The sequence below is a fragment of the Eurytemora carolleeae genome, unplaced genomic scaffold, assembly GCF_000591075.1.
Source record: "Eurytemora carolleeae unplaced genomic scaffold, Eaff_2.0 scaffold712, whole genome shotgun sequence".
NCBI lineage: Eukaryota > Metazoa > Arthropoda > Copepoda > Calanoida > Temoridae > Eurytemora > Eurytemora carolleeae.
This window is the reverse complement of record NW_019396598.1, coordinates 128,721-154,648: the sequence shown is the minus strand read 5'-3', so window position 1 is coordinate 154,648 and position 25,928 is coordinate 128,721. Positions and strand designations below refer to the sequence as shown.

Sequence of the window (25,928 nt, the reverse complement as noted above, 5' to 3'; positions counted from 1 at the left end):
TGAAGAAACTAAATAAAATAATATTTCATAACAAAAATATTAATATCCACAAAACTGCCTAACCCCATTAATGAAACCCGGGTTTCAAAACTGGTTTTTATAATGATACCCTGTCTTAAGTTTTGGGCTCTGTAGTATCATTGAACGAAACTCCCGAGTTTCCTTTTTGGGGTCTTAATATTTGTGAAGATTTTGATTTAAGAGATTTGACACAAATGGAGAATGTAAACAAACTTAAAAAAAATGTTCCCTTAAAAAATATTGCCTATAAACCACATTCGTGAAACCCGGGTTTTAAAACTGGTTTTCGTAACGATACCCGGTCTTAAGTTTTGGGCTCAGAGCCCAAAACTTAAGACAGGGTATCGTTCTGAAAACCAGTTTTGTAACCCGGGTTTCACAAATGGGTTTAACCAGTTTTGTGGATACGATATTTTTGTTTTGAAATATTGTTTTATTTAGTTTCATCATATTTTACCATTTTTTCGAATCTCTTAAATAAAAATCTACACAAATAATAAGACCCCAAAAAGGAAACCCGGGAGTTTCGTTCAACGATACTCTTTTAAATTTCGGGCTCAGCCAGTCTAAGGTAGTTGTACGGTATAAACCTGATACTCTGAACTAAGTACATGACTTCCTTAGCTTGGTCTAGCCCAAGGTTGTATACTAAGGTTGGTTACTCTCGATGCAATCCAAGTTCCAACACACGGAAAATGTCGTCTCCCAAGATAAATACCTAATATGACGTCACTCTCGCCTCTATAATCAGTGACGTCATATTAGGTATGTATCAACCTAGGGACGACATTTTCTGTACATTTGGAGCGAATCGAGGGTAACCTATTTATACAACCTTGGTCTAGCCTGGATGAATTAACTTTAGGGTGGTTGTATCTATGTAGATTGAGGAGCAAGAGAATTATGCCGAGGTTGGGTTTTTACCTGATCTTCATCATTCTCAACAATATCAGCTTCAAGGGATACATAATCAGAATCTAGATACGCCATTGTTTTCTGTATCCAGCTGCTGTAGTGTGCAACCCTAAATATGAATACAATATCAATTCTGTATCCAGCTACTATAGTGTGCAACCCTTAATATGGATACAATATCAATTCTGTATCCAGCTACTGTAGTGTGCATTGTGCAACCCTTAATAAGAAATACAATATCAATTCTGTATCCAGCTGCTGAAGTGTGCAAACCTTAATATGAATACAATATCAATTCTGTATCCAGCTACTGTAGTGTGCAACCCTTAATATGAATGCAATATCAATTCTGTATCCAGCTACTGTAGTGTGCAACCCTTAATATGAATAAAATATTAATTCTTTATCCAAATCTTTATTATATGGGTAAAATATCCATTCCTATTTTTGCCTCCAGCTAATGAAATGTACAACCCTAAGTATGGATACAATATCAGATATAAAATAAGATTCGGGATGTTCACTTTTCACTGTTCACTGTTACCTAAAGATTGTAAACAATTTTTGTGGGTGGAGGAGTGGGAAGCCGGGTTTGTGAAATCATTATTTTAGAACTGTTTATCTATCTATATAATATAATAAAGCTCTTCGCTCATATATATATTTGTATATATGTTACCTATAGCTGTCCAAACTGAACCAAATTGACTAAAATTTTTAGGGAATCCAAGAGTTCACGGGGATAACATAGTCTTAAAATGATAGAAATTCGTTTTCTTCTTGAAAAATTAATTTTTGTTTTCAAATTAAAAATAAATTCACGGGCAACGCCGGGCCCCTCAGCTAGTTTGCAAAAACAAGTTTCTTAACATTCCCAATACGTCACAGTTAAATATAAACAAACCCTCCCCACCTTACCCCCGACTCAGATCTAAGGTACCTAGTATATGCCCCTGCAGTACACCAACTTGAACTTGAGCCGGGAAGACCGGTCAACTCATAGCTTGATCCTGATCCACAAAATACAGGACCAGATACAAACCTGTTACACCTAGATAGATAGATAGATATATTGGTAGATAATCAGATAGATAGATATATTGATAGATAATCCAGGGAGTAAGGAATAAAAGGGAGATATAACTGACGCGGTTCGCCCTACCATATGATTATTTACTGCGTATACAATAACCTATTCTGAATATTTCTTATACAAATGGAGTACCGTCTGCAAGCATGTAAAATCATATGGTAGGGCGAACCGCGTCAGTTGTATCTCCCTTCTATTCCTTACTCCCTGAGATAATCAGATAGATAGTTAAATAGATAGATAGATAGATAGATAGATAGATAGATAGATAGATAGATAGATAGATAGATAGATAGATAGATAGATAGATAGATAGATAGATAGATACCTTTCTGACGAGCATATAAGTTTGCCTGAATCTAGTATTCCAGTAGATTCACCGGTGCAGGACTGAGTGCTCTTCAAGTGTACTTCATGGCCCACAACTGCTGACCTAAATATTTAAACCATAAGCTCTCAAGGGATAATGAGGCACATACAGGGTGTCCCACGAAACATGACAATAGGAAGACGACTTGAAAGTCGTCTTTGGTATTTGAATTTATTTGTGACATTTAGTCTTCTATCTACTTTAACATGTATGATTCTTGAAACAATTATCACATAATTCTCCTAGCCCTGGCATTTCCAAAAAGTGGTCTGCGTTTTTTGTGCTTTCAATATTACCTGAGATATAAAGAGTTTGGTTCAGATTTCAATTTTGTTAAATAAAAGCAAAATTGTCGAAATCTGAACGAAATTCTTCATATCTCGGGCAATATTGAAAGCACAAAAAAGGCAGACCACATTTTGGAAATGGCAGGACAAGGGAAATTTTGTGATTATTATCTCTAGAAATTTACTTCTAAAATTAGGTTGACAAATAAACGCAGCAAATTATATCAAAAATCAAGACGACATTCAAGTCGTCCTGCATACTGTCATGTTTCGTGGGACACCCTGTACATCCAAAATGCTATGAAAAAAATTTCATCAGTAAAACTCATTTATAAAAAGACATCGGAAGAATTTATATAATGTCCTCTTGAATTTGAATTTAAATCTGTCTTGTAACTTCCCAAGCTGACAAAGTTTTCCGCTAGCAGCTTTACAGCTAGATATATGTTAAATTTAATAAAACACAATCAAAATTTCTGTGCTGAAAGTACAGCTTCTTATCGGAAATGAAAATTGTTCTAAATTTATATTTTTCTAAAAGTAAATAAAATAACCTTAAAATATAGTTTATATAGTTAGTGCTAATTTATTCTTCATCTTTTTCAAATTCTCAGCCGCAAAACCAAGTAAAAAATTCTTTGACGACATTTTAAAAATTCTTCCGATGTCTTTTATAAAGGAATACGTCGTTGGACTCAAGATATGATTTAGAATAGTTAATCAACATGAAACATAGGAATTGTGCACTGTGCAGTGTACACACGTCAGAAATCTTAAGTTTGATTTTCAAGCGGATTAAAATAATTGCTATGTACCAACATCAAATGCACATTACAATTGAAAATAACTATTTTTAAAGTTATAAATGAACATAGATATCTCATTCTATTTTTACCAGTTGTGAAACAGGGATACCACCTTTCTTTTAAATGGAGATTTACTTGAAATTTTCACTGCAATCCCTTTAAAATGAAATTTAGATTTTCAAAATCTATTTCAGTTTGAATTTCTTCTCTCTAGCATTTTCCCGAAGAATATGATGGAAAAGATGAATCAGATTATGAAAAACTATTCCGATATTAAAATTTCTATCTATTTTATTAAATTGCTGAAAAATAAGAATTTTTTTCAAATTGTGAAAATTCTAAAAATGATGCAAATAGATACAGATATCCGTTAATGTTTACTAAAATATGCATCTTTTTTAAATTAAATATACTTATAGAACCTTTCGTGTGATTAACATCAAATGTAAGGTTCTCTGAAGGTTCTCAGTATTTTGATTCAGGAATTGGGGTGGCATAAAAAATTAACGAATTTCCCCGTCAACGAAAAGTTGTCAATAGCTGGATACAGGATGCTCTACATTATATGACACTCTGAACTAACCAGGGCAGGATGTGTCGGTTCCCTCTTAATTTTATAGTATTTTCTGCACCCACACCCGCTGACACAAATGTATGAAAAAATGTGTTAAAAAATCCAAACTGTGATCGAAAGCCACAACTTGCAGGTAAAAAAAACCGAATTGTTGATTACCGTTTATAAAAATCTTACATAACGTGCTTAAAGGGGATAAATGCTTACGGCGAAAAATAAGCGCTTTTGTTCGCTTCTAATCTTACTTCTATCTGCTACGTCTATAAGGAGAAAATTGACTAAAAAATACTCATACCGAAAAACGTAGCGTCCATATAAATTCAAAAGTTGCAACATTCAACTCGGATCGTAAAATAATCAATTTAATCCCAAACAAATCATTCAGATATTACAACCAATAATCATCGATAATTTTTCGATGCATTCGTATATAGTTGATATTTCATAATATTTTTTTTATGATCTGATACTTAATTTTGAAAACATTTATTCCTGTTTCGGGGATCTTTGATAATGAAGACGACATTTTCATATTTACCAGGAATGTTCGAAAAACTCTATTTTAGGATTTACAATAAAATTTTTACCTCAATGATTCCTGACCCTGGGTTGTTACAGCCCATCCTGCAACCTTGGATAAATATAATAGTAGACAGGTTGACAGGTAGACAGTTGGACAACCGGTAGACATTTAGTCAGGTAGACAGGTAGACAGGTAGACAGGAAGACATGTAGACAGGTACACAAGAAGACAGGTAGACAGGTAGACAGGTAGACAGGTAGACAGGTAGACAGGTTGACAGGTAGACATTTAGACAGGTAGACAGGTAGACAGAAAGACAGGTAGACAGGTAGACAGGAATACAGGTAGACAGGTAGACAGGTAGACAGGTAGACAGTGAAGTACCTGGCAAGAAGCTGATGGTTTTGGTTGTAAGTTAAGACAGGCAGGCGTGGAATAGTTGCTAAACTAAACAAACAATATTCTCAAAATTATCATTATGCAGAAAGTCCCATATCATATCGGATTATCTACAAGCTTTTGCGCCAAAATATGCACATAACACTGGAAAAACTTTATATTAACGTTATAGACTTTTTTAATCGATTCATTATCTTTAAATTTTCTGATTAGTCCCGAAAATCGCAACTGAGAGGCATTACCAAATCTAATATGATGTGGGACACTTAGTAAATAAAACTGATTAGATGTCGTTTTCATATTCTATAGTTTTATAGAGTTTACCATAAAATGCACCTGTATTGGTCCTGTATCTCTTCTAGGTTCTAGTTTGACTACTGCCAGATCTGCCGAATCCCCCGCAGTGGAATTATAATCAGGGTGCAGTATCACATTCTCTAACTTAAATAAAATAAGATTAGCACTTAAAGGTGGGAAATTTTGAGGCAACGGATAAAGTTAAATCCCTTTTTGAAGCAAATCAAATCTGTGTTTGATCAATGAAAGCTTGTAAAAATACGAGTCAGCTAAAAAAGAAACTAATCCATCTGTAGATTTATGCGATACAACATACATTTGTTTTCTTCCTCACAATCAGAGGTGACAACTTTAGCATTGCCAGGCATTTATCCGTATTGTTCATCGTTATTAGATTGATTCATTTAAGTACAACTCGAGGTCGGAACCTGACAAGAATAACTTTCCATTAAAGGATGAACCATTTATCCCTTAATAAATAAATTCCCCACACTGGATATCGAGATGAATCATTGTAGATTAGGACTATCTTCCACAAAAGTTTTGACCTCAAATAGAATTACTTTGGAGCTCTGTACTTTGAAATGGTTAGGTATGCGCTTGGTTTTCATTTTCAATTCTTCATTTTTTGTTTCTCTCAATACTGTACAGTGTGCAATGTGCAATGTGCATGGAGAAACTTTAATATTTTACTATTCTTCACATAACAGGAACTATACACCTTATTTCATGTGAACCGCCGATAAAAGAGTGAAGTGTAGGATTAACAACGATACACTTAATCCTTTATCTTATCAACAATGAAAAAAGTATTGTCGTTTGTACCTCGATCTTTAAAAGTGTTGAATTCTGTAAACTACGTTCTTTTATCATTTTTCCGTTTGTTAAAAGGGAGTGTTCGCGAAATATGAAAGGGGGTATTGACTTACGGCGAAAAAATAAGCACTTTTGATCGCTACTAATCTTACTTCTATCTGTTGCGATCGCTGCTAATCTTACTTTTATCTGTTGCGTCTATAAGGGGGAAATTGTTAAAAACGACTCATGCTGAAGAATGTAGATTCCATACAAATTTGTATACCCCCCTTTCATTTTTCGCGAACACTCGCTCTAACGGAAAAATTTCGATTAAACAAATTATTCATATATACATACACCCTTACATACAAATATACACCTATATAAGCGAAGAGCATTATTATATAGATATATTCAAATAAAAATAACTAAAAAACGTTCAATTTGTAAAAATCCAAAAATTTTAATTTTGCATGGCATGGGGGGGGCAGTTTGAAACTTGTTTACTTGTTTGTCCAGTAATTTTTTACTGAAAACAGCTAATATATGCCTATTTTTTTCATAAGTTTGGTTGATTTAATTAATGTACTTTTCCTAATTTTAATAGTATCTGCAATAATTGAGTGATAGGCAGCGATTGTTTAGGTTCATTTTTGCATTTTTGCATTTTTTCAGATATCTTTTCCCGGGTTCAAAAAGTTGCAACTAGTGTAATTAACCATGTACGTAAGGAAAATAAATGTTTAAAAATGTTCCCCATCTTCTTTCTGAAAAAAAAAGAATATTTCTAATAATACTTACATGGTATGCAACATCATGTATTGAAGAGGAATTTTCCCTGTCTTGTCCAACCAAAATCCTTAGTGTCTCAGTAGGAATACCTAAATTATTATTATCTATATATATAAAAAAACAAGACATTTACATATATGTTTCCTCTGGCTGGCCAAACGGCTGTACCAAAAAGGCTGAATTTTATTGTGAACACTTATGGGTAGCCTAGGAGTGCTAAAGGGCAAAAAATTCGATTTTTTCCACGGGCAACGCCGCGCTCTTTAGCTTGTTTTTATTATTATCAGTATTATCTTTATTTTTATTTTCATTATTATAAATTTGACTTTTATTACTTTTTAATCATAACAATTATTATCATTATAATTTCCATTATTATTTTATTCTCTGTCATAACAAAGTATTGAACTGAGAGACTGAAACACAAGCCACTCATTTCAGGCGGCTTAAAGCTAGGCTTTTTTACAGCTACTGCATGAGTCCTTAGGAGAGCTAGTTGAATGTCTTTTTTTACTAAGGTTTAGTATCACAATGTTGACATTAAGGGTAAACCAGGGAACCCCCCCCCCCACAAGAAAACTTACGTTTTATAAATAAATTGACTTGGCCAATGGTTAAGTGAGTAAAAGTTTGAAAAAATGTTTTTAGTTGTATAAAGGAATGACCTAATTAAGCATTCAATAAAACTTATATAAAAAATCATTAAAAAATCAATTTTTTAAAACTATTTAAATTATAGTTTTAATCAAGGATCATGAAAAAATTTGTCAAAATGTGTTTGTAAAGAAAACGACATGTTCCAAATATTTAACAGAAAACAATTTAATATTACCCGTGCCTCGATAATATAAGACTTTATTTAGACAAATCCCATGTTCACTACGACTGCTCGAGTAGAGATGGGCACATTCACACTTTTTTCAAACTGTTTGATTACGACGTACAAAATACCAACTTTTAAGGTATCCGTGTATTCCTAGCTAAGAACTGAATGTTTTGTGCCTTTTAACGTTTCATGCAGTGTTATCATTCCTTAGTTCTTTTTTATTTTTCGTTTTTTTTCTTCTTCATGAACGGTATTTCAAAATTAAAGGATTTGTCGTTCATTCATGGAATTTTCCGTTAATTTTAAAAAACTGTCCATCCGTTAACTGAGCGTTGCCCAGCCCTAACCCTGCGACGTAATCCAGACAAGTTTAATAACTGTGAGAATTTTTTCAAAATAATTCTCTGGTTTTTGTCTTTGTTTTGTTGTGAACCATTGAACCATGGTTGTTGAGAACTTGAGATCTTTAAACCAGTTTATTGAGAGAACATTTTCAGTAAACTCATCCGGGGGGGGGGGGGGGAAATAAAAGGCATTCAACCAATACTTTAGAACCCTTTTCAACCATTTAAGTTTTTGTGGATGAAAATGTTTACGTTACTTTTACGACAATGAACGAACGAATTTTTAAAATCCGAACGCATTTTTTCCTAGATTTTTATTGATATATTGATTTAAAATCTATTAATATACTTTGCTTGTGTGTCCGGGTGTCTGTGAACGTCAAAACGGCTGAACCTATCGGACCCACATTTTGTGTGGGACCTCACATGTCCCCAGGGAAGGTTTATGGATGATCAAAATTTCAAAAATTAGCTTCCAACAAACTCCGATTTTCATTAAATTTTTAAAATCTACGAAATTCTTTTTTTTTTAAATTTTTTGTTTGTTTTTATTTGAATTCAAAGAGAAAATGTTCAATTGAAATAGAAGATAGGCGCGACACGCGCTAAAAGCCGTGTATTTCAAAAAGAATTAACAAACTCTAGATGAAAAATAAGGTGAGTTCAATAGTGAAAATGTCACTTTGTGGGATTATTTTAAAGGCAGGAAAATTAAATTAAGGTGCATTTCTGCATATTCACATGGTATTTCCGTATATTTACATGGTTTTTCGCATATTTACATGCTAGTTTCGTATATTTACATGGTATTTCCGTAAATTTACATGGTATTTCCGTATATTTACATGGTATTTCCGCATATTTATATGATATTTCCGTATATTTACATGGTATTTCCGCCTATATACATGATATTTCCGTAAATTTTCATGGTATTTCCGCATATTTACATGGTATTTCCGTATATTTACATTGTATTTCCGCATATTTACATTGGATTTCCGTATATTTCCATGGTATTTCCGTAAATTGTCATGGTATTTCCGCATATTTACATTGTATTTCCGTATATTTACATTGTATTACCGCATATTTACATGATATTTCCGTATATTTACAATGTATTTCCGCCTATATACATGGTATTTCCGTAAATTTTCATGGTATTTCCGCATATTTACATGGTATTTCCGTATATTTACACTGTATTTCCGCATATTTACATGACATTTCCGTATATTTACATTGTATTTCCGCATATTTACATGGTATTTCCGTATATTTACATGGTATTTCCGTATATTTACATTGTATTTCCGTATATTTACATAGTATTTAGGCATATTTGAACAACAATGTTCACAACCGACCTAGTTAATCTATATTATAGGAATATGTTTAAAACATCTCTGTACATTTATATCTTTCAAGATGAAAAATGTCGTCTTATGCGCAATCTATCTTTATCTATGGAGAAGGCTGAAGATTCTAAGAATGAATAAGGGAGTAACTGTTTAAAGTTAACTCATCAAGAAGTCGCGAAAAAGGGAAAACAACGGAGAACTTCCCAGTAACTTTAAAGAAAACGGAATGAAATTGTAGTTTTTTTTCGGGCACAAATAAACATGTAAATTTAGATACTTTTTCTGGGCATAAAATTCAGGGCCCCCTCTAGCTGTTAACCATGCTCCCTTCTCAAATAAATTAGGTAGCTAGTGATATTCATGAGAGTGGATTTTCAGTAGCATTAAGTCTATGCTTAGGAGATATTGTACAATTAAATATGTGTGCGATTCTATCAATTTCTGTTTCTTTCTGTGTACAGCATGGTCTCAAAGTACGACAAGGTCAATGTGTGACATGGTTTCTATGTACCGTACGGTTTGAGAGTGCGACACTGTTTCTGTTTACAGCACAATCTCAGAGCCTAAAACTTAAGACAGGGTGTCTTTCGGAAAACCAGTTTTAAAACCCGGATTTCACGAATGGGGTTAGGCAGTTTTGTGAATATCAATATTTTTGTTATGAAATATTATTTTATTCAGTTTTGTCCAACATAATCGGGCTCAGTGTACGACATGGTTTCTGTGTACGATATGGTCTCAGTGTACAACAAGGTCTCAGTGTACGACATGGTTTCTGTGTACGGCATGGTTTCTGCGTACGGCGTGGGCTCAGTGTACGACATGGTCTCAGTGTACAACACGGTGTATGCGACTTACCTCTAAGGCAGTGTGCTGGAGCAAGGACTAGAGTTGGTGAAAGAATAACTCCAGCACACACCACTTCCAGTATAGGGGAGATAACCACCACCTTCACTAACCAGGGGAACGCCTAGATCATTGTATCTATAGCTATGTATTTGTATCTATAACTATGTATTTGTATCTATAGCTATGTATTTGTATCTATAGCTATGTATTTGTATCTATAACTATGTATTTGTATCGATAGCAATGTAGTTGTATCTATAACTGTGTATTTGTATCTATAACTATGTATTTGTATATATAACTATGTATTTGTATCTATAACTATGTATTTGTATTTTTAAAATTCGGTGATGGTGATAAACCAAACCTCTGTAGAGTAAAAAAGTAGTAGTTATCTATAGCTATGTATTTGTATCTGTAATATATCTTTTTGTGTATCTGTGTCTGTATCTGTATCTGTATATGTATATGTACCTCTATATCTGTATCTATATCTGAATCTGTATATTTGTATCTGTATCTCTGTATTTGCATCACTGTTTCTGTATCTCTGTATCTATCTCTGTGTCTGTATCTCTGTAACTGTTTCTCTGTATCTGTATCCCTGTATTTGTATATCTGTTTCTGTATCTCTCTATCTGTATCTCAAGGTATCTGAAATCTATGTCTGTAATCTTTATTGTACTGTTCTGTACTTACTTGTACTGTACTGTAAAGTACAGTACAGTACAGTACAGTACAGTACAGTACTGTACTGTACTGTACTTTACTGTAGTACTGTACTGTAGTACTGTACTGTAGTACTGTACTGTAGTACTGTACTGTAGTACTGTACTGTAGTACTGTACTGTAGTACTGTACTGTACTGTACTGTACTTTACTGGGCTGTATTGCACTGTACTGTACTAAATTGTACTGCACTGTACAGTACTGTATTGTACTGTACTGTACTGTACTGTACTATACTGTACTGTAATGTATTGCACTGTACTGTATTACACTGTACTGTACTGTACTGTACCTGAGTAGGAGCGGAAAGCTGTGCTGGTTCTACCTCCCTGCCTCCCTCTATACCAGAACTATTAGAACTAAACTCAGCAAACCTACATACAAATTTATGGCATGGTAATTCTTCAACTCTAATCTGATCTTGACCTTAATTTTAAACTTACCTTAGAACTTGAAATTACAGGTTATAGTTACCTGAACCTAACCTTACCCTACTCTTGCATTTGACCTTGACAATAGCCTTGACCTTGACCCGGACTTTAATCTTGAAACTGACCATGCACTTAACATTGACCTTTACTTTGACCTTGACCTTGACCTTGACCTTGACCTTGATCTTGATCTTGATCTTGATTTAGATCTTGATCTTGATTTAGATCTGATCTTGATCTTGATCTTGATCTTGATCTTGATTTAGATCTTGATCTTGATCTTGATCTTAATTTAGATTGATCTTGATCTTGATCTTGATCTTGATTTAGATCTTGATCTTAATTTAGATCTTGATCTTGATCTTGACTTAGATCTTGATCTTGATTTTGATCTTGTCCTTGACCTTGACCTTGATCTTGACCTTGACCTTAATCTTGACCTGGACCTGGACCTGGACCAGGAATTTTACATTTACATTGACCATGACCATAACCTGAAATTTGACCTTGCTCCTAGCATTAACATTAACATTGACATTAACCTTTAACTTGACCTTGACCTTGACATTTCCCTTGACTATCCATGAACCTACCTGATGCCACATTGTATCCGTTTATTTTCTAAATCATCTTGTGATTGTGCTGAGGTTAAGAGTATGAATGAGGATGATAGGATAGAGAGGAGAATCCCCCAGAGGATAAACCTCATTTTCCCCATCTAGGTCCTTTACCTAAAAACATAAATGTAAAATGAAGATACGGTTCGTGTACACAAACCCTATCCCCCACACTCCCTTTAAAAATAAAATAAAGATTTCCATGTTTAAAATTACGAAATTAAAAAAATCAATATCGTAGAATACTAAAATTTGTCAATTTTTCAATTAAAATATTTTAATTTAATTTATTTTTTAATGAAACAGGTTTTAAATTTTCGATGCAATACTAACAAACTGTGATTTATGGTGGCTTAAAATATGGCCAGTTTTATAGTGTCGTTAATGACTTCATTAACAATTTCAAAAATATTTTCCGTTAACGCCGTTAATAAAATTAAAACCGTTAAAGAACTGGTAGCTTTAAAAAATACCGTTAAAGAAACGAACATTCAGTTACGAACATTTTACGGTTATCTAAATAAATCGTTAACTAATGACTTGAAAAAAAGCCAGACCGTGTCCAGTCCTAAATACAGTACAATCCCTGGACAGTGGACATATCTGTTATAAGCTCCTAAAGTTATCTTAAATTGTGTGTTAGGAGCAAAAGAAAATTATTTTTTTATTAAAATTTGAAAACGATGTTAGTACAGACATGTGAGAATTACACACGTAAACGGTAACATTACAAAAAAGTCGGTTTTACGCTTTTTTCGGCTAATTTTTTTATCTATTTGATGTTCTCTACTCTGTGGGAAGGAGTGCCTGAGAATTACGTTGACACTGAAAAATCATTGTGTAAACGATGAAATTTCAAAATAAAAAACCTTACAAAATAAGATAAACACCAATGCAATGCACACATTACTTAACTATACATAACTGGGAGGGGGAGTGAATTTCATTCCCACCTCCCGATTCACACTTCCCCCCCCCTTTCCCCACATTGCGTGTTCATTCTTGTTTCATCCAAGGGTGTATAAGGGTGTATGTATGTTCTAAAAACTTTAAAATTGATTTAGTAGATCCTTAAGAATGATGAGAGACCTCCGCAATTTCTAACAAACAAATAATTTGTTTTCGGCCTTTTTTGTAAATTAATCAGTGAAGACAAATATGTGATAATATGTTTGAGATTTTTAAAACTAATTTTAACATGGATTATGATAAATAAATAGGAGAGAAATTAAGTGAAGGCCTTTTCAGTCAAAAAAATGAACAAATTTGGCGTTCCTAGAATCAAATTTGTTGATAATCTAAGTAATTAATCTTGAGACTAACATAATCTCGAGATTAGCAAAAAGTGAGGATCAAGCATTAATCCTGATATCCACCATTCTAAAGTTCCCAGCTCTGAAGAATTATTATCTAGACAAGTTAGTGGAGAGAAAAGAAAACACAGCTTTAAAGAGACTTTCATTGTAATTATAATTGACTATTCATCTGAGAAGAGACATATTCAATTCACAACAATATCCTTTAAACTTTTATCTGATGAATAATGTGGAAGATATCATCGTTTTATTAATATGCCCTTAATTGCTTCTCAAGCAGAAATACGCAAGTCATTTTAAGACTTTTTTACCCTTGTGGATCGTTGTGGAATTCCTCTTTTTTCTTGGAATGTCACTTGAAATTATGCCTATAACAGTCCCTTTAAAACTCTATTTATAGACTGCATTATATTTGAGGCAAATCTGTCAAGAAATGTTCTGACATCCAAAAAACTGGTAAACGATCCCTTAGGAAGAAGTGCCTAAAGCCTATTTGCCAAACCTTTAACCACTGAAGTATCTCTATATTAAAGTTTTAAAATGGATTTGGTGCAGAAAAAAATAAACGCTGAATTTATCTTTATACTTTGTGTTCAATTTGTACAAAAAGAATTATATCATCCATTAAAAGTAATGTTCTTAATATTTAGGACCTTCATCAGATTTATCCAGACTGCAATGAATAGTTGCATACAAATCTCATCGATATTTTTGCGAGAGAGCTTTGAACCAAAGTGAATAAATGCTAAAGTGGAACAGATAGAATAAAGACGACTAGTTGGGCAATACAAAATTATTTGGTTTGGTAATTTTTTTTATTATTGTTTCGCTGCCTAAATTCTTATGTAAAGACTAGTAATAGTGCAGAACTATTAATGTCGTCATTACAAAAACTTTAAATTTAACGATTAGAAAAAAAAACTCTCATTTAACATAATATATGATTTGCAACTAAAGTTTCGTTCTTATCTACGGATATTACTATGAACTTGTTAGACGTCTTTTAACTCCGTTATATTAAGCTTCATTCAAACTAACAAATTTTGCTCCTGAAATTCAACTTCAGAATTGACTTAACTTGGTTGCATACAATAACTTCATAAATTCAAGGCTTTCTCCCTAACTACAGCAAACACGTAAATTAAGATTTGTACTCCAAAACTCAAGTTAATTGTAAAAGTTCATTACATAAAATGTTATTTTCCTCATCTAATATATAGATCTAATTAAGAAAACTGTTGTTAGTAAACAGTCACCAAAATCACATTTATAATCCCTTTTTATGAAGACAAATGGAGCTAGTCCAGTTAATTTAGAGCTGTCTGAGGCTGTTCCTTCCATATACTACATTGGTCGACAACTTGACGTCTCCTATATTGGTCGTGAAATGTACGGAGAATTATAGTGTTTTGTTCAAACGCGTTCTTCCATGAGTTATCAGTGTCCGAGTATTGTCCGACCATAAACACATACATATGCGACCCCTTTCGACGGAAAAAAGGGAAAGCTTATTACGAATTTGATTTGAACGCAGCAAACTATCTCAAACATAAGAAATTGTACTTTGATTTAATTTCAAATTCATAATGGATCTTAAAAACAATTGACACTGCAATCAATTTATGAAATGAAATCAGAAAGCTACTTTGATTAGTGCTTTTCTCAAATAAATCATGGCCACAGTACGGCTAATGCACGGCTAATGATCCAGATACCGTATGGCGTGAGAAACTCTGTCCGTCCATAAATAACTCACGGGCGACATCTAGCGGCCAAATTATCGTCCTGCAAAGTACATGAACTACACGTCCACTAACTATAGAAGGACCGGCCTCTGTAGTGTACTAGTGTACACGCAGTACAAACGGAATTTATGGGTCCCGCAATATATTTCTAAAATACTTGAGACTTAAAATGTCGTCATTCAACTATGAGTTTGATCCACTTTAGTATTTATTCACCCTGGCTTGGAACCCCTTGAATCACTGTGGAGTTATTAAATGTTATTCTATAGCCATTATTATTCATTTTAAAAACATTAGCATCTCAGCCTTCTCGTTTATTGAAAACAAAAAAGGGTCCTCCATATGCATGACAAAACTAATGGCCTTTTGGGGAATTTATTTTTGTTCAATGAGAGGCATTGTTCTGTTCAAAATTTCAAAAATCGTGATATTTCCCTGTGTTATCAAATTGGTTAACAATCCCTTAAAACGAAGGTATTTAGAAGTTTCAGGTCCCTTTTAGAGAGAAACCTCAATGTAAAATAATCAATATTTAGGTATAAAAATAATGATACCTCATTCATCTTCAACCAAACTGTTGTGAAACATTGATGGAGGGTTTAAATTCCAGATTTTTATTCACGAACGTAGTGAAGAGTTAAAATCTTGAATTTAAACCGAACCGAAACCAAACAAAAATTTATTCAACACAAGTTACATAAAAATGTGCGATTTTATTTAAATCCCCCCCAAAAAAAGGGAAACCAACTTTGCCGGTATAAAATGTTACTTATTTGCCTCGGAACAAATACCCAAGATCATAAAATTGTAAGTAAATTTCTCAAAGAATAAAATATTTAACCTTTGGAATAATATTTATCCCGAAAGATACTTACGCCAGACCTGAACATACAGGGTTACCCACAAAAGTTGAGACTGTATGGAATTTAATCTGTTTCCTAATATTTATGATTCCCTGCACCTGTCCTCTTGTTTCTATTCTATGCCAAATACCGTTTAAAGGAATATATCTAAGGCATGAAAGGATTAATTAACCATAATTTGTTGGTGACCTTGGATATTAGAATTTTTAAACCGAATTAGTTTAAATGAAGAAACTACGAACTAATATGGGGTCTTCAACGAAAATCTAAGGGTCTTCACCGACAATCTGGGGGTCTCCAGCGAGAATCTGGGGGTCTCCAGCGAGAATCTGGGGGTCTCCAACGAGAATCTGGGGTCTCCAATGATAATCTGGGGTCTCCAATGAGAATCTGGGATCTCCATTGAGAATCTGGGGGTTTCCAACGAGAATCTGGGGGTCTCCAACGAAAATATGGGGTCTCCAATGAAAATCCTGGGGTCTCTCCAATGAAAAGGGGGTCTCTAATAGTCTCTAATGCTGATTTCTTCCTAGACTCTCATTTTTAATGTTTTAACAATACTTTAATTGTCTAATAATGTGTGGAAATGGTTAAAACTGTTGCAAGACAACAGTCAAAATAAATTTATTTTAAAATTAACTTTTTGTAAAAAAGAAAACTTCCCATATTAAGTTCTGTGACGATGAAAACAAAATGGCGGATTGGAACCCTACTTTAAAAAACGGGAAAATTGAAGAAAAAATCTAGTAAAAAATTCAAATAACGGAAAATATAATCCGATTTGTTTAAGAAGCTCAAAGTAAGGATTTATCTAAGAAAATGGAGTTTTAACTTTAGCAATCTTTACCATGTTCGGAACAATTTTTTTTATATTTGATGAAACTATTGTGTAATTTATCATTCTTACTCACTTCATAGTAACTTTTATTCTTAACGTGCTATAATAAAGTGATCATTGTGCTATAAAGTTTTGATGGGATGCCACATTTTTCAAAAAAAATAAAATAAAATTTTAAGAAACTTTAAACTTTTATTTCTGCTTTCTTAAAAAGCTTATTCTATTGATTAATAGCCATTGAAAAATGCAATAAGAATAATACACAAACGTTTTATAAAATTATCTATAACACTTTTATTTTCGTGCAACGTGCTAAGTTCTTGGACTTAAATTTTCTCTGTATCTCGAAGGTTCTCACCTGTTAAGATTATATTTTGTCCCCCGCTAAATCTAGGGACAAATTAAATCTTTGAAGGCTTGAACTTTAACTCGAAAAAGAGAAAATTTCTGTTCAAAATCTTTATAACTTTGCGAACCAAAATAATAGTGTTATAAACAGTATATAGGTCCTGAAGGCATAATGTTTAAGTAACCCTTCATTTTTATAAATTATAGCTTACAGTCTAAATATGAAACTTAAATAATCTTAAAGGGAGTGTTCGCGAAAAATGAAAGGGGGTATAGGCTTAATGCGATAAAAAAGCGCTTTTGATCGCTTCTAATCTTACTTCTATCTGTTGCGTCTGCAAGGAGAAAATTGTTGAAGACGTCTCATACCGAATAACATGGCGCCCATACAAATTGAGAAAATTGCAACATACAACTTAGACTGTAAAAAATCAATTTAATTTCAAACAAATCATTCAGATATTACAACCTATAGTTATCGATTATCTTTCGCCACATTTATATATATAATATGTTTTAATTGTTATGATCTGAGAGTTACTTATCAAAACATTTATTCCTGTTTCGAGGATTTTTGGAAATGAAGACGACATTTTCATATTTTCCAGGAATGTTCGAAAACAAGTTGGAAGCTAAATGTTATTTTTAAAATTAAAATCAAAACATATTATGAAAAATCATCTATATACAAATTTGGCGAAAGATAATCGATGACCATAGGGTGAAATATCTGAATGATTTGTTTGAAATTAAATAGATTTTTTACGGACTAAGTCGTATGTAGCATCTTTCTGAATTTGTATGGATACTACGTTCTTCGGTATTAGTCGTTTCTAACAATTTTCTCCTTACAGACGCAACAGATAGAAGTAAGATAAGAAGCGATCAAAAGCGCTTTTTTATCGCATTAAGCTTATACCACCTTTCATTTTTCGCGAACACTCCCTTTAACTATTTTTAAAATGGGCATAACGCAAACTTAACTATAACTATTTTTACGTGTAGAATGGGCAAAAAAAAACTCCTCTTCGGGAATAAAAATATTATGAAAACGTTAAGGATACTTTAGATGAACTAGATGGACTAACATGCAAAAATATTCGAATTAGTCCCGTTTTAAGTAGAAATTGACAATTATAAACGGAAGATAATTCCCGCGCAAATAGGTAAAATAAGGTTCGGAAGCTGTGCGGGGGAGGTTGTCTTCACTCCCTCCCCCAGATGCTCATAGTTTTGACACAAAATAATTCTCTGTAAAAAATTCCAGGGGGTGGGAATTTTTTGCGAGGCGGATTACGTCTACATAATGAAATGTATATATTCAATAGAACAAAGTGCTAAATAGTTTAGTTTAAAGAGATCTTATACTTATAGTTTTAATCTATATATAAATTTGGCTTGTCTGTCTGTTTGTCTGTTTGTTTGTTTGTTTGTATCCAATAAACGTCAAAACGGCTGAACCAATCGGGCCCAATTTTTTTGTGGGACATCTAGGGACTCCAGGGAAGGTTTATGAATCATCAAAATTTCAAATATTTGTCTCTATCCAAATTCGATCGTCATTAAATTTTTAAAAATTTTGAAAATCCGCGAAATTTTTTGTGAAAATCCGCGAATTATTTTTGTTTTGTTTTACGATGTACACAAAGAGAACATGTTCACAATTAATTTAGGAGATGGGCGCGAAGCGCCCTCTAAGGCTAGAAAGAAGGGCGCGAAGCGCCTTGAATTTCTAGTTTATATACACTAACGCTCAATTTTATGGGGAGCTGTTTCATCACAACAATACTTCTAAAAGCTTTGTCTGAATAAATGAGTTAACCATTTTTATGTTTTTAAAAATTTTTTATCTTCAATCTTGGGTTATCTATAAAAGTGACTTAGTCATTTCTGCAGCAGAAACAATTGTAGGAAATGCTCAGAATTTAACACATTCCAAGCTAGAGAAACGACAATATCTTCCATATAATTTATCAAATAAAGGTGTAAAACATACGGTTGTTTAAATGGAAGGATACTTAACTCCTGTAACTAATACTCTTTTCTAAAAAATAAAACGTATGATTTTTAAGGAAAATTTTAAAGTTAAAAAGGTAAAAAAAGGTGTTTAAAGTACAAGATAAAAAATATTTTATATAGAAGCGCTTCTTTATAATGAGCTATCTTTAGCCTTGATTTCAATTGTTGTGTTGTATGCTTTATACATCTCAATTTATGCATAATTGTTCTCATTACCTGAACCAAAAGTGCAACTATTTTGTAGGGCCCCCTCATTTTATTAACTTAATATTTTTTACATAAAGAATTATATGTTCATCTATTCATAAATTAAAAAAAAAAAAAAAATTTCAAATTAAATTTTTTTTTAAATATTTTGGTATTTAATATTAAATTTGGTGTTATCTTGAATAGCAAATTTTCAACATAAGCATTCATACTCTTAAATTTGAATTGATTTGGGTTTGAATAACTGAATAGATTTTTAAATCTAAATACTGGTTTAGCATGCAGAGTGTATTCAAGTTAATTAATTTTACCTGCAATTTATGGTTAATTTAATATTGTCAACTTTCACTTTCAAACTCTACTAAAATCCAAACATTCGCAAACGATACTCTCGTTTCTCGAGTGTCACAATTTGCAGATTTTTATAATCTAAAGTTGGTGGATTTTCTAGAGTTTGATAATTCTTGTTTTCTGGCCCCGTCCAGTGGTTGTGTCTCGCTGCCCAAAACAAGTGGTTGACTGGCACTGTGTGTATGCGCATCCAATGTCGCGCGCTTTAAACCATATTTCCCGGCGCAGACCCGTCCCGCCCAGTATCCAATATCCATCCCATTACAAATATATAAAGAAGTAATACAATTGTAAAATATGAATTCAACGATATTTAAAAAATAAGATTTTCGAAACAAAAACAAAGTCAGATAAAAAAAAAATTAAAAATCGAGCGTGAAAACTGAAACCCCATGCAGGTTCTGTAAATAGAGAGGGGGGGGGAGTGGGCACAAGCCTCCCACTATCTTCTGGAAGGGCGCACTTAATCATCTTCACCGATGACTTTTAGGCCAAAAAAAATTTAAGTAATAATCTTTAAGTTTTATTTATTATTTGATAGATATTTACTCCTGGATGTTGCATAGAATATCTATATATAAATTTGTCTGTTTTTTCTATCCAATAAGCATCAAAACGGCTGAACCGATCGGGCCCAAATTTTGTGTGGGACCTTACGTGGCCCCATGGAAGATTCATGAATGATCAAAATTTTAAAAATTTGTGTTTTAAAGTTTTTTTATTTTTGTAAAATTTTGAAAATGGTTTTGTTTAATACTTTACAAAGAGTAGATGATCACAGATAAAGCCACAATTAAAAGTTGATTTTCATCTTCTTTAAAGGAAATGTGAGCGTACTTTCAATGCAAAGATGACAGCGTCGGAAGATTAAAATAAATTCGAAACTTTAAAATCCAACCAACCAACTTATAACCCGCCTAGATTTCAATATTTCAAAATGTTGACTTGAAAAGTCACTATAATAAAATAAAGAGATCTAAAATGGATATTTCTAACATTTATTTAAACGAAAGTGTTTTGAAATATTTGCATTTAAGGTTCTTAATGTTAATGGTTGACAAAGATGTTTTTGTTTAATTTAACTATTTTATTTTTAATTGCGGTTTCCTTGCCAAAGTGAATAGCGTATTTCATGCTCATAAGAAACAATGCAGAAACCCACAGAAATAAAAAACGACAATTTTAAATCGTAAAAATGGTTTCCCTTGATTAAAGTTAAGAAGTTTGGAGACCTCGTATTTATTGAGACCGAATTTTAATCCTTTCCCATGGTTGCGAGAGGGGAGGGGAGGCAGATTTTGAAAAAAATGTTAAACCTCCCCCAACACCTATACTTGTTAAAAGGACTGTAAAGGAAAAATTAAGGGGGTATAGGCTGAAAGCTAATCACTTTAGCTCTTGATCGCGACCCATGAAAGTTATATCTGATGTTCCTGTCTCGAGAAATTGATATAAAACTGTGTCAAATTTATACGAAAATTCATATATATACAATTTTGTATAAAAATAGTAGGATTAAACAGATCACTGGACAGTGTTGGATCATTGTACAGAATACAGATACAGCAACAGATAACTTTTTTGATAAAAATGCACAGATTCTACCTTGCACCATTTCTGAAGTTTTATTTGATTCTTCAGAATTTTCAATTCAAATCAGATTTTAAGCTTTTCATGTAAATGGGTATCAAAATATCCTTTTTGAAACATTGAAACGTTAAAATCGTAGAAATACCATGAACATTTATTATGTTATAAGCAAAAAATATTTCAAGAATATTTTTCAGAGTATTAAAAACTAATTTCTTAATGAGTTTAAAATTTTTCAATTTTTTCTTTTATAGACGTTGCTTCTATTTTTTTTCTGACGCAAAAAGAAGGATTTGTCATTTAGGATGAAATAGTTTCACCTTCTGTTTCAGCTTAAGCAAAAAATTCCTGTATATCACTTATTGGATAATTAGATTTAAAAAGATAGATTGATAGTTAGATGGATTCATACCACCGGCGTTGGTATCGTTATTGATGATATCAGATATCATTGTTTTCTATTTGAAAATTAATAATTTTTTGGTGGGTTTCTATTAAAATTAGAAAGGAGACGAAAGCTGAAAAAATTATCTTTTACAAGTTAGACAACTACAATATAACTTACTCATTTTTAATTGGTACCATAGTGAATCTGACAAAGGCCACTCTAGTATGCCGAGTTCATTAGCGCCTGATCCAATCAAGGTTCAGTCATGTGTTTGTTGTCTATTCTGAACCAATAGAAATTGCATGGCGGCAACGTCTATCTTTCTATCTAGCTCATTATCCAATTAGAGATAAATCCTTATATCGGCGCTATAGCAGTAAATGGAAATATTTACTTCTACTGAAACTATGGTGAGGCCTGAGTTACTTTAAATACCGTGTTCAGTCCCTTTATCTAGATGAACCTACGGACAGTTTATTGCCAGGTTGGGGCACTCCTCTCTCTCTCTGCGCCAAGATCAGACAAAGAATGAAGTATAGGGGTGTGTTGTGTAGTGTATATGTATTATATAATGTATATAGCACTGGTATTTAAATAAATACATGATATAACTGTAATATTTAAACTCTAAACTTGGTGCAATGACTGGAGATACGAGATTTAACAGATTATTGAATCGTATACAAACTTGCAGCGTTGAAAATTTTGTTGAAAGATTAAAAATCACTGCACCCCCCCCCCTCCCCAGCCCAGCCCAGGCCCCTACCTTAAAAATCGCATTTTTAACTAATAAAAATATATTCATTTTTCGGTGTTTTATTATTTATTTAGTTCTGTAGTGCTATGAACCCCTCGCGTTATAAAAAGGTATTGAGTCTTTACACAATAACTCCGATCTTCTAATTTTTATATCCTTACAACTTAATCCTGTAGATCTTAGATATTTCAGAATATGGAATCTATCAAATCAAACAAAAAAAAATCAAAGGTTTACACCAAAAAGTTGCTAAAATATAGGATATAGAAAATTTGAGTTTGAGGCAAAAATGTATTCTTAAAATCATAAATACACTTTTGATCTATAAGGGGTGGGTGGTAAGGTCACTAAGGTGGGGGGGGGATTCAATTAGTTGTAAATACTAAATATATGATTTCACAAGGGATAAAAATCAATATGAATAAAGTAACATGCATGATTTTAAGATAGAAAAACGACAATATCTTCCTCACTGTTACTAATATAAAAGGTTAAATAGTACCGTTGTGAAACGGAGCATCGCTCTTAAAAAATGGAAGTCGTCTTCAGTTTCTTCAGGGATCCAGGAAGTAGGGGAGAGTAGAAGGATGACATGAAAAAATCTTTTTTTAAAAACCAAATGTTGTAGACCTTTGATATTTCAAACTATGAATTCTGATAAATCAAATAATCTATGCTTGAAATACAAAAGGTTTACACCTTTAGGTTGCAAAGATACGTCCAGGGAAAAGAAAATTAGAGTTTGTGACGAAGACTTAATTCCTTTCCCGGCCAAGCAAATAGATTTTTCGAAAATCATTTATTTTAACATCAGGGGCGGACATAAGGATTCTGTAGGGGGGGGTAATAATCAATAGGGAATGTATTTTTTTTTTTTTTTTGAAGGGAAGGGGTCAAGGCAACTGGAACTGTTACTTGTAGAGGCAGCAAATGGAGTAACCCCTGCTATTCAGGGCCTGAATATATGTTCAGGGGTAATTACCCCTAGAATTCGGTATTTACCCCAGGATTCTAGGGGGGGGTATCCCCCAGGATTCTAGGGGGGGGGGTATTTACCCCCAGGATTCTAGGGGGGGGTTAATAACCCCAATAACCCCCCTTATGGCCGCCACTGTTTAACATTTAAAGATTTTGTATATAGCAGAAGATAAATTGCAGCCTTCAGATATCGTCATATCAAAAGATTTGGGTTTTCATTAAAGTAATATTCATTGTGGGTTACCCCGTATCATTGAATATTACATTCTCAGTGTTACCATTTAAAAGTGGTCGAAATTAAAGGAAATATAAAGCCTAAATCTGATGTTAGTAAGTCTACAAAGTATTGGAAAAAATGAATTTACATTATAAGAAAAGAACAAATAATGGTTGATACTAATGAATCGAAGAAAGCCGAAGCTCTCTGGCATACTCTACGCCTTTCCTCCGCCACATACGACGGAGCAATCTTCCTCCTTTCGATTCTTCGTGAATACTAACTCATTCCGGCATTTATAGCCTGACCGACCTTATTTCCTGTGCCCTCCTGATTCAGGCCGTGGTTCACGCCTATTGGTTTGAATTTGAAAAAGAACTCGGGTCAACTATGGCTTGCTTTTCTGCATGCGTTGAAACACATATTGAAATCATGTTTTCTAGGAGGGTATCTTTTAACGAATAAAAACATCTTGATACACTATACATGGGTCGACCTATTATCCATCCTACTTTTTGTCCGACCTATAGCTATATACAAAGAGATAATAAGCTGTCATGCTTGTAGGCCGAAATACTTGCAGCAATGTGAGCTTAGCTCCGGTTCCATATGAGGACTTAAGGGGTTTCATCAATAGAACTATCCAACCTAAGTTAATTTCCGGGTCTGTATTAGAACTGAAGGGGGTTACATCAATTGACCTATCCTTATTCCGAGCTATTTTGCTCACACTGGTTACATTAGTACTAAGCAAAATCTCTTTTCTTTTATTTATTATTATTTTTATTTTACATTTTTAATATTTTTATTATATCACAAACAATGAACGGAGGTACATTTTTCTTCAATATTTCTTTTATCACAGAAAATTTTTGATTATATTTTGTTTTCATTTGTCTCTTATTTATTCGAATACAAATTTCTGTAGACGTGATTTTAAGTTATCCTTCAAGTGTTATGCCCGATAACCAATAGCACACTTTAAAGCATTGTCTGAGCAATCTTGAAGGAAAAAGAAACTACAAATTTAAGATGGAAAAAGTTGTTTAACCGTTCATAACCAGTCCAAGGTTTAAAGGGTACTGCTGTGAATCGAACATACCACTCTAAAAATGGAGAGCCACTTGAAATTAAGTATACAATCCTTTAAAGTAAGAATATTTTTCATTCAATGTAATTTTAGATTTTAATAGTTTATAAACGACATGATACGAATTTGTTGAAGAATTAGAAGTTCACATAAACACAACAAGTACTTCAGCCGGTATTATACGGTAGTCAGCAGTACATAAAGTTGACTATCGGTACATAAAGTTGACTACCGCAGCATTACATAAAGTTGACAATTAGTAGATACATAAAGTTGGCTATCTGTACATAAAATTGACTATCCGGTACATAAAGTTGACTACCGCAGCATCACATAAAGTGGTCGCATTACATAAAGTTGACAATTAGTAGATACATAAAGTTGACCATCGGTAGAAAAAATTGACTATCCGGTACATAAAGTTGACTATCGGTATACAAAGTGGACTATACGACTTGAATTTGACTATCCAGTACATGAAGGTGACTATTGGTACATAAATTTGACTATCGTTACATAAAGTTGACTATCCGGTACATAAAGTTGACATTTAGTCCATAAAGTAGACGATTGCAGAGGCGCAACTAGAACTTTTGCTAGGGGGGGGCAATATATCCCCCTAGTTGCGCCTCTGGACGATTGGTACATAAATTTAACTATCGTTACATAAAGTTGACTATCCGGTACATAAATTAGTACAATTAGTCCATAAAGTTGACAATTGGTATATAATATTTACTATCGGTAGTTAAAGTTGACGCTCGGTACAATAAAGAAGTCATATAAAAATAAAATTCAAATGATTTGGTAAAACTGCGAGATAAAATAAAGCCTGTGCCTGTTTATCAATTTTAAAGATTTAGTTCTCCTAAATTGGAATTGATCAAGTTGAAATTCCAAATCAATGGAACTCGCTTCGATCAGAATATAAAACCAATTCAATCTATTGCTGTTTAAATATTTAATTTAGGATAATTGAATGATTATTTCACATAAAGGGGTTTTAACATCTGAAGCACATTGTACAGCGTGACTTTTAAGTTACAAAGATAATGAAAAGATGTCAATATATAAATATATTAAAACATTTTTTTCATACTTTTTAATGATTTTTTTAAAAAGGAAATACATTCTTACAAAAAGTAAATATTTTTTATTATTACCAATAAAAATATTCCATTTCTTTTGA

The 25,928-nt window shown here is 33.0% G+C and overlaps 1 protein-coding gene across 1 annotated transcript in view; it reads right to left on the bottom strand.

Annotated features, from left to right (window-relative positions):
- The window catches only part of LOC111706097 (uncharacterized), a gene marked incomplete at its 3' end in the record, with an annotated part of 42,527 nt that extends 22,628 nt beyond the window's left edge, over window positions 1-19,899 (bottom strand). The window contains exons 1-11 of the mRNA XM_023478863.1: window positions 19,680-19,899; window positions 12,009-12,146; window positions 11,277-11,358; window positions 10,265-10,376; window positions 6,882-6,961; window positions 5,322-5,426; window positions 4,971-5,033; window positions 4,651-4,694; window positions 2,355-2,459; window positions 1,877-1,987; window positions 946-1,045 (exon numbers count right to left, since the gene is read on the bottom strand). Coding sequence (XP_023334631.1) covers window positions 946-1,045; window positions 1,877-1,987; window positions 2,355-2,459; window positions 4,651-4,694; window positions 4,971-5,033; window positions 5,322-5,426; window positions 6,882-6,961; window positions 10,265-10,376; window positions 11,277-11,358; window positions 12,009-12,133 — 927 coding nt within the window. The remainder of the gene's footprint in view (window positions 1-945; window positions 1,046-1,876; window positions 1,988-2,354; window positions 2,460-4,650; window positions 4,695-4,970; window positions 5,034-5,321; window positions 5,427-6,881; window positions 6,962-10,264; window positions 10,377-11,276; window positions 11,359-12,008; window positions 12,147-19,679) is intronic.
- Between the last annotated feature and the right edge of the window lie 6,029 nt (window positions 19,900-25,928).